The sequence below is a fragment of the Aedes aegypti genome, chromosome 2, assembly GCF_002204515.2.
Source record: "Aedes aegypti strain LVP_AGWG chromosome 2, AaegL5.0 Primary Assembly, whole genome shotgun sequence".
Classification (NCBI taxonomy): Eukaryota; Metazoa; Arthropoda; class Insecta; order Diptera; family Culicidae; genus Aedes; species Aedes aegypti.
This window is the reverse complement of record NC_035108.1, coordinates 429325226-429335375: the sequence shown is the minus strand read 5'-3', so window position 1 is coordinate 429335375 and position 10150 is coordinate 429325226. Positions and strand designations below refer to the sequence as shown.

Genomic DNA, 10150 nt, shown 5'->3' with positions numbered 1-10150 from the left:
CACAGAACATATCTAGAATGTATGTAATAGATTATTTTAATGGTATCTTTATATAGCCTTGGCAATAGTAGATTGTTTGAAGGAGAACCCTTCAACAGTTCATCAAACATTTTCAAAAAATATGTTTTTCCATGATATAATTATCTTGAATGTCAAACCAAATTTAGGAACAGCAAGAACAGCTATCAAGCAATGTGACATCATAGAAATTGTGATGATTGAAATCGTATCATAGCTCTCTTATCAGTTTATACATGTGGGTACATGAATGATCAACTTCTCTCCACTGATCAACTACACCCCGAATTACGGTACATATAGAGCTGGTCATACATTTGTAAAGAAACATTTCTTCTTAGGCTAGCCAGAACCTGTACTTCTACCCTATAATATCTTATTGAAGTATGAGGATCACCACTGAATATTTGTATCAATATTTGAGGCACTTTGGCAATTGTCAAGCTCAAACGACTGTTTTCCAGATGTTGGTCAATCGCATTTAATTTGTTGGACTGTGTGCTGAACAACTACACCGAGGGGCGCGACACTTCGGGTGCAATTTGAATTGTTAATGCGGTTAATGGTCTAGCGGTAATTTAAATTTAAACAAATTTGTCGTCTGGACATTTCAAATGGTTAAGAGACCAATTTGTTGGTAATTTTTTTTTTCGGTAATTTGTTGTCCCATGACCTACGGGATGTTTAGAATTGTTTAGGTGACTAATCGTCCGTACATCCAATTTTCTCCAACAGATATTCGTAGAAATGCATTCTGATTATAAAGAGTGCCGTTGAACTTTAGCAGCATTTTCGTCTGCACCAAAATTTGCATCCTATTTGCAATTGTCGAAAATTTTTAACCACCGCCGATATAAAACCACCTTGTCGGGCAAACCTTCGTCAGTTTTCGATCGGTTGTTCACTGGAGTCGGAATACTTCTGAATTGTGTCATGATGTCGGCCGTCAACTTGGGTTCGGTTCAGCTAGATGAGTGCGTAGTTTTGTCCGGCATTTCGGGCCGCTTCCCGCAGTCGGATAATATGCGTCAGTTTGCTGAGAACCTGTACGACAAGCGTGATCTGGTGGATGATAAGGAAACACGTTGGCCGCATACTATGCCGGAGATTCCGCGTCGTTCCGGTAAGATCAACAATTTGGACAAGTTTGACCGGGAGTTTTTCGGTGTCAGCCGGAATCAGTGCAATGCTATGGATTCGCAATTGCGGCTGTTGCTGGAGCATGCTTATGAAGCGATTGTGGACTCCGGTACCAACCCCGAAACAGTGCGGGGCTCGAAAACCGGAGTGTTTGTCGGAGTTTGCTTCTCGGAAACTGAGGCTAGGTTATTTTTTCAATCGTGCCCTCCGAAAGGATATGCTATGCTAGGGTAAGTAGAAAGAACATTAGGAGATATGCTACGTTACTGACTCACTGTTTTTTTAGATGTGCCAAGTCTCAGATAGCCAACAGAATTTCCTATGTGTTTGACCTTCGTGGACCGTCTCTTGTACTGGATACTGCGTGCAGCAGCAGCATGTATGCTATGGATGTAGCCCGTAGGAAAATATTGAGTGGAGAATGTGATGCTGCTCTTGTTTTGGGAACTAATCTTTGCTTGCATCCATACATTTCGTATCAGTTCTCTCTGCTGGGCGTTCTAGCTAAAGACGGTGTTTGTCGACCGTTCGACGAAAAGGCCAACGGGTATACACGATCTGAAGTGATTTGTGCTGCGTTTTTACAAAAAGCTAAGGACGCCAATCGAATCTATGCGCACATCCTACACTCTAAGACCAATTGCGACGGATTCAAATCCGAGGGAATAACATATCCCTCAGGAGTAATGCAGAAACGGCTCATGAGTGAATTCTACGATGAAATATCAATTGATCCCAGAGACATTGCCTACATAGAAGCTCATAGTACCGGTACTGTTGTAGGAGATCCGGAAGAATGCGATGCAATTGATAAGGTGTTTTGTACGGATCGCCAACGTCCTATGCCGATCGGGTCAGTTAAATCCAATATTGGACACTCGGAAGCCTCAGCGGCATTGTCATCACTTGCCAAGTGTGTCATTGCAATGGAAAGTGACTTGATTCCTCCTAATATCAACTTCACTAAAAATAGAGCTGACGTTCCAGCCTTGAACGCGGGTCGTCTACAGGTCGTCGATCATGCACAACCAATGGAAGGTCCACTTATAGCGATCAACTCTTTTGGATTTGGGGGAGCTAACGCGCACATGTTAATTCAACGTAACACAAGGGAGAAAACTGGACAAGGAATTCCAGATGATGACCTTCCACGTCTAATTACCTGGTCGGGTAGAACCAAAGAAGCAGTGGAATATATGTTTCAGGACATATGCACTCGTCCGCTGGACGTCGATTTCGTCGCTTTGTTGCATAATATGCAACGCACTCGAACTCCAGGACATCGATATCGAGGCTTCGCTGTTTTCGAAAACCGAGGATCACAGCCTACCAGCATGAACGTCTTCAACATAAATCGCGTCAAACTCGACGATTCGCCACTTGTGGCTATCTTTCCCGGTATAACTTTGAGGTGGCGAGAAGATTTGGAAGCCTTAAGTCAACTTCCATGTGTTCAGCAAACGGTGACCGAGTGTTGTACTGTACTGGGAACTTTTGGGTACGATCTTTTCCATAAACCATCGCGGAGAACGGATCTTCGACAGCTCTTGATTGGATCCACTGTACTCCAGCTGGCGTACGCTGATATTCTTACGACAACTGGAGTCCAGCTAAACGCATACGGAGGTCACTCGATCGGGCAGTTTACTTGCGCTTATCTCGATGGCTGCCTAACTTTGGAACAGATAGTCCAAATTGCGAACTATCACGGATCTGTTTTAGCCGAGTACAAAACCGAAATGAACTTCAACGCATTCCTCGAATTAGGCTCGAAACGTCCGGTACCGCCACTTTCTTTCGATGGGTTCATTCAAGACACATTTCTGTCGCGTTTCGGAGTCGTTGGAGGTCCGCTGAATCCCACCTGTGCCGTGGTTGATCAGTTGAAGTCACGAGGCTACGTCGCAGAGCATTTGCCATTTGTGAGTCTGGTCTACGCAAAGGATTCGACAACTGAGCTGTCGGAGAAGCTGAATACCCTTGTTTCGCACATAATTCCACAGCCTCTGACACCTTCGCTTCGCTGGATCAACCTTAAAAACCCATCGGACTTCGCATCGACTTCGGTTCACGATTCGTTCTCTATTGTAAACCTGTTGGAGAAAATCCCGGAGCATTGCATGTTACTGGAACCATTAGCAAAACAATCTATGCAACCTGTTCTGAAAAGTTTGAATCGAAAATCCAAATGCATGCCTTTTGAGAAGGGTACTTCAACTATTAAAGGGCTTCTATCTACGCTAGGACAGTAAGTTATAATATTTTTACGAATCAACAGCCCAGAACTTATCAATATCCCCCACAGCCTGTACTTAACTCAGCAGGATCTGAATTTGCTGAACCTCTACCCGCCGGTACAATTTCCAGTTGCTCGAGGAACTCCAATGATTTCGCCGTTGATACGATGGGATCATCGTGATTCGTGGTATGTCGTGCGGTACGAATGGGTGGCGTTCCGAGTATCCAACCAGTTGAACTTCAAGGTTACCCTAGCGGATCAGGACTTCGTTTATGCTGCTGGACATTGCATTGATGGAAGGGTGCTATTTCCGGCAACGGGTTACCTCAGTCTGGTATGGGAGCTGATAGCATACCTGAAGCAACGGGAGCTGTCGGATTGTCCGGTGCAGTTCGATGATGTGCAGTTTCTACGAGCGACAACACTCACCAAGAATAAGGCTGTCAATCTCTTGGTCACATTGCAAAAGGGTACTGGAAGATTCGAGGTCAGTACGTTCATACGAATTGGTTGAACATGTTCTTTAATGTTGAATTGTGTTTTCAGATTGCAGATGGTACAACTCCGGTGGTGACTGGGTTTGCGAGAATGCTCGAAACAAAGCACGAGCAGTATCAGGCTTTCGAAGAGAACTCGTTAGCTCCCCTGCTGACATCCCGGGACTTCTACAAGGAGCTCAGGCTGCGGGGATATCATTACAACGCGTTGTTCAAATCCGTAATGGAAGCTCACAGCGACGGTTCCGCGGCTAAGATTCAATGGAAGGGTAACTGGGTTGCCTTTTTGGACTGCCTCTTACAGGTAGGAATAGTTTCTATCGATACCCGATCCTTGATGGTTCCGACAGCCATTGAAAGTGTCACGATCTACCCGAAACAACACCTGTCGTTGATGTCTCGTGATGATGAAGGTTCTACAGACTACTTCAACGTTTCGAATTGCGCCAAGACTAACGTATGCGTCTCCGGAGGCGTTCGAATAACTGGCCTTCGGGCAAACGTCGTAAGTAGACGAAACCCTCCGGGTGTTCCTGTACTGGAGACATATAGCTTTGTGCCATATAATGCTACCGAGGAAGTGTCTCTCACGGAAGCAGTGAGGATGTGCGTTCAGATAGCTTTGGAAAACGCACCAACTCTGTCAATTCGTGCTACGGAGATATATAACGATGGTACTGAGTTATTATTGCCATACTTTGCAGAGGCCGTGGCTGATTTGCCATTGGTTCAACCAACCTTGACTTTGTTGACGTCGAAAGACATGGAACTTTCAAATATCACAGTCAAAAATGAGAAACTTGCGGACCAAACGGGACTTCAGTTCATAATTAGCCACAACGTGCTAAACGATGACAATTTTCTACGAGACGCTATGACTAGTCTGGACCCTTCAGGTTTCCTAGTAATACGGCACTCGAATACCGATGTTGATATTCCGGCAAAGCTGGTGAAAGTCGCTAGCTTTATCAATCAGAAGAACCAAGCACTTATTCTTCTGCAGAAGACATCCAACAATTTCAAAGAATCACCGGCCGTTATCCGGGTTCGTTCAGACGATCTTAATTTTGAATGGCTTCATGAACTGCAGAACGTGATCAAAATTAAACCGGTTCTGCTGTTTTCGCAAGATGATCCAATCTCTGGCATAATCGGCCTGGTCAACTGCATCAAGAAAGAGCTTAAATCATACCCGGTGCGCTGTGTTTTCATAGACGACCGTAGTGCTCCACCGTTCGCTCAGAGTGAACCGTTCTACAAGAATCAACTCAGCAAGGATCTAACCATCAACGTCTATCGAAATGGAACTTGGGGTAGCTACCGTCATGCGCTCATGGACCTTAAACCGAAAGTAGAGTCCGTACGCAATCATTGCTTTGCCAATTGCTTCACGAAGGGTGATCTTTCGTCGATGACCTGGTTCAGCGGTCCGTTGAACACTTTTTCTTCCGGTGGCGAACTGATACGGGTTGTGTACAGTGCGTTGAACTTCCGCGATGTGATGATCGCTACGAGTAGACTTTCGTCGGATGTGCTGCACGTCAATCGGTTGGAGCAGGAGTGCTTGCTTGGCAATGAATATTCTGGAGTGTCGGTGCGTGGTCGACGGGTTATGGGAGTTCTGCCCAGTGGGGCTATGGCAACCTTGGTAGAGTGCGATCCGCTGATGACTTGGACCATTCCAGATGACTGGAGTTTGGAAGAAGCGGCAACTGTTCCCGTGGTTTACGGAACAGTTTACACGGCACTGTTCGTATGCAGTCGAATCAGGAAGGGCAAGTCGATCTTGATCCATGCTGGCAGCGGAGGCGTTGGATTAGCAGCTATTCAAGTATGCCTGGCATACGGAATGGAAGTGTTCAGTACGGTTAGCAATGAGGAGAAGAAGCAGTTTATTTTGAAACGCTATCCACGCTTAAAGGCAGAGAACATAGGAAACTCCAGGGACACTTCTTTCGAGAACATGATCAAATTGAGAACGAGTGGCCGAGGGGTAGATTTCGTTCTGAACTCTTTGGCTGAAGAAAAGCTACAAGCATCGCTGCGATGTCTCAGTAGAAACGGTCACTTCCTGGAAATAGGAAAGTACGATATGGCAAACAACTCTAAGATCGCCATGGAGCTGTTCCAAAAAGGAATTTCCTTCACGGCTGTTATGTTGGATGCCATGTTTAAGGGATCTTTTGCAGAAAAACAGGTATTTGAGTTACTAGAAAGGTCTTCATTCATTATGCTTAAAATGGTCATTTCCACAGAGACTACATGCATTACTAACGGCAGACATGCTGAGTGGAGTCATCAAGCCATTGAACACCACGGTCTTCCCGGCGATAGAAATAGAAAAGGCCTTCCGGTTTCTTGCCAGCGGGAAACACATTGGCAAAATTCTTCTGGAGATCCGTAGCCGCGAAGACGATGCGCAGACAATGCCTATCAACTATGTTCCAAGAATGTACTGCGATCCAGACTGCTCATACGTGATCGTAGGAGGACTGGGAGGCTTCGGTTTGGAACTGGCAGATTGGTTAATTCTACGTGGATGTCGCAAGCTTATTATCAGTTCTAGCCGAGGAATCACAAAACCCTATCAGGAATATCGAATTAGGTGAGTATTTCAAGGTGCGTATCGGTTCTTATTTTTATCGATTTCCAACCATTATCTTTCAGATTGTGGAATCGATACGGAGTTCGTACTTTGGTGAATACTGCCAATATAACCACCCTGGAAGGATGTCGTGAGCTTCTCCGTGAGGCATCTGTTATAGGGCCAGTTATCGCCATCTTTAATCTAGCGGTCCAATTGCGGGACTCCATCCTGGAAAACCAAACCCCCGGAAAGTTCAGCGAATGTCTAGCACCGAAAGCGTATGCTACCCGCTTTCTGGACGAAGTTAGTCGAAAGTTGTGCCCAAGGTTAACGCACTTCGTGGTGTTCTCAAGTGTATCATGCGGGCGAGGAAACGCAGGCCAGAGCAACTATGGAATGGCCAATTCCATGATGGAGCGGATTGTGGAGAACCGTGTAGCGGAAGGCTTGCCGGGGAAAGCCATTCAATGGGGAGCTATCGGCGAGGTCGGGATTGTTGCAGACATGGCCGAGGATAGACTCGACATGGAGATTGGCGGTACACTACAGCAGCGGATTTCGTCTTGTTTACAGGAACTGGACCGTCTGCTGACGTGTGACGATCCCATTGTGGGCAGTATGGTTGTAGCGGAAAAGCGCATCTGCGGAGGTTCGAGGAACATAATGGAAACAGTTATGAACATCATGAGTATTCGTGATATGAAATCAGTTTCCATGGAAAGTACCCTAGCGGATGTTGGTATGGACTCACTGATGGCAGTAGAAATTAAACAAGTTTTGGAGAGTGACTTCGATTTGGTTCTATCGCCTTTGGAGCTTCGCACGTTAACCTTCATGAAGCTACAGAAGATGGTAGATGAAAAGAGACTCAATGCAGACGCAAAGACCGAAATGTCTGCCCGTCCAATGGTCATCGGTATGGAAATGCTGCTCAGAAACTTGGGTGAAGAGGAGCACAGTGCCATAACGTTACTCCCCTTGCCATCGAAGTCAACTGAAGGACGTCCAATTCTTATCATTCCTGGCTTGGAGGGTGTAGCAGGTCATGTTTGGCGAATATTGGCGGCCGGACTAAATGCGCCTGTTTATATGCTACAAACATTGAACACGTTTGAGCTTAAAAGCATTTCGGAAATTGTGGATCACGTTTTTGATGAGCTAGACAAAGAAGTATTCGCCGGTTTTGATGACTTCTTCATTGTTGGCTACTCCTTCGGAACTTTGATCGCTTATGAAATCGTAAGACGACTGCAGCGCCGGAACCTCCCCGGAAAACTAATACTGCTTGACGGAGCTCCGAAGTTCTTGAAGCAGCTGTCAGCGATGCAGATGGGTAACGGCGTGTCGGACGAGGACATTCAAACCATGCTTATGATTGCAATCATATCGCAAGTGTTCCCGAGTTCTCCCATCGAGAAGAGTTATTCGATTATGCAGGTCGCATCCTTTGATGGGCAAATCGAGAGGCTGATCGAAGTGGCCAAGGGCCAGGCAACTTATTCGCCGGACTATACTCGCAAAATGACCAAGGCACTGTTCAACCGTATCAAGATGGTGCTTGGTTTGAACATTGAGGCAATGGAACCTCTGAAGGTGCCGATTGTGCTGGTGCGCCCGTCGGAAGTGTCTGTGATCGATATAGACGAAGAATATGGATTGGAAGGAAGTACCACTGCAACAATGTCGATGAAAGTAGTTGATGGAAGCCACATGACGATGTTAGACAACAAAGTTTTAGTGGATATTATAAATAGTTTGAATGTGTAGAATGCACAAACTACGTGAGGAAATGAAACTGGCATGACCGGACTACGAACAATATTTTTAGATTAAAAAGTCGCGAACTGGAACGTTTGGACAAAATAAATTAATAGATTTCATTGAATCGCTGTTGGCGCAATTTATAGATATTGAGATAACATTCCGAAACTTTCCAAAGAGAAGATAGTCCTTTTTTCACATATTTTCAATCACAGCAAGTTTAATTTTCATGCATTGGTTTCCTAACAGATATATTATTATTGAAATCTGTAAGTATATTAAGCGAGCTACCTATTTCAGAATATTAGAAGCTGATGCTTTCATGAATTTTCTTTTGAGTTTACATCTCGCTATTTGTAGATAACTCATCGAGCATCTCTTTGGAAACATGATCGAAGCAAGGTCACTTCCACTAAAAAATACAGTATAAGTTATTAGAGGACAAATTATGTCGTTCTCGTTTTTAGGAACTGGGTCGGTGATCAACACATAAATAAACCAACGTAAAGCAAATCGCAGTTCGGTCGAACCTGAATCGGGTTTGGGTTGAAACTGTGATTCAGAACGGGTTTTACCAGTTGCAATCTAGGTTCAAGAGCGAATTCTACATAAGTAGTTTAATGTTGCATTATCAGAAAACATGGAATTTTTACTAATTTTAAGCATAACATGAATTACCCGAATGGCTTGGTCCCGTTGTGGTCTGTGAGGGTTGCTGCATTTGAACGCTTCCTCGCTACGAACAAAGCGAGAGAGTGAACACCAACATTCATTGGGCAATCCGATTGCGATTTGCCACGAACTGTTATGATTCACGAACTGTTACACTATCTGAAAATTGATCATTCGGCGTATTCGGATCAAAATCCAAACACTGCACAGTGAGAAAACCAGGCTCCAAAACGCGACTAAGTGCAATATCTCAGCTGGGTAATGGTTTCAGGAAATGATTTTAACCATTTTAGATTGGAAAAAGGCTGCTGAATCGATTGGTGGCGGTCCCATTGACCGGAGACTTTGCCCTGGCCACCTAGAGCCCTGGAACCATCCTGAGTTCCTTACGGCAAGTAGAATTATTGGAACTGATATAAACTGTCATGATTTCGTTTTGCTGCTGAACAGCACACGACAATATTCTTGCATGGCGGATTTAGTGATATGAATTATTGACCATTATGGCCATTTCATGGTTCCGGAACTAACCCGGAACATCCGTAAAATTGGAAATATTGAAAAAAAAAAAACAAATGTTGATAAGAGAGAAGTATTCTTACAAGTCGGATTTAGTAATCTGAATGTTTGACCATTATGGCCATTTTACGGTTCCGGAACAAACCCGGAACATCCGTAAAATTGTAAATATTAAAATAATATGTTCTGATAGTTCCATTGTCTCTTGTTGGTTAGAAAGAAGTAATACAATTTGTATTTAGTAATATGTATTTTTGACCATTATAACCATTTTATGGTTCCGGAACTAACCCGGAACATCCGTAAAATAGGCAATATTGAAAAAACAAAAAAAAAATGTTCTGATAGTTCCTTTGTCTCTTGTTGGTTAGAAAGAAGTACTCTTACAATTCGTATTTAGTAATCTGAATGTTTGACCATTATGACCATTTAATGGTTCCGGAACAGACCCGGAACATCCGTAAAATTGTAAATACTGAAAAAAATATGTTCTGATAGTTCCTTTGTCTCTTGTTTGTTTGAAAGAAGTACTATTACAAATTGTATTTAGTAATAAAATCGTAAATGATTTTCTGTAAATCGTCCAACTAGCAATCGACGATGTTGTGGATAGTCGAGGTCTTTGGTTTTCTCTTAAACGTCAAAGTTAAACAAAGTTAAAGATTTTATTTCGCAAAACAAGCATCTTCAATTCTATACTAAATCATATGTTGTTGT

General features: G+C 43.9%; 1 protein-coding gene across 1 annotated transcript; it reads left to right on the top strand.

The window, feature by feature from the left end:
• Positions 1 to 954: 954 nt before the first annotated feature.
• LOC5573931 (fatty acid synthase) lies at positions 955 to 8314 on the top strand. The gene is made up of 6 exons (XM_001654917.2): positions 955 to 1388; positions 1445 to 3406; positions 3464 to 3884; positions 3944 to 6091; positions 6150 to 6499; positions 6562 to 8314. Exons 1-6 carry the CDS (start codon positions 955 to 957, stop codon positions 8246 to 8248), a joined length of 7002 nt encoding a protein of 2333 aa, XP_001654967.2. The 3' UTR covers positions 8249 to 8314.
• The last annotated feature ends 1836 nt before the right edge of the window (positions 8315 to 10150 follow it).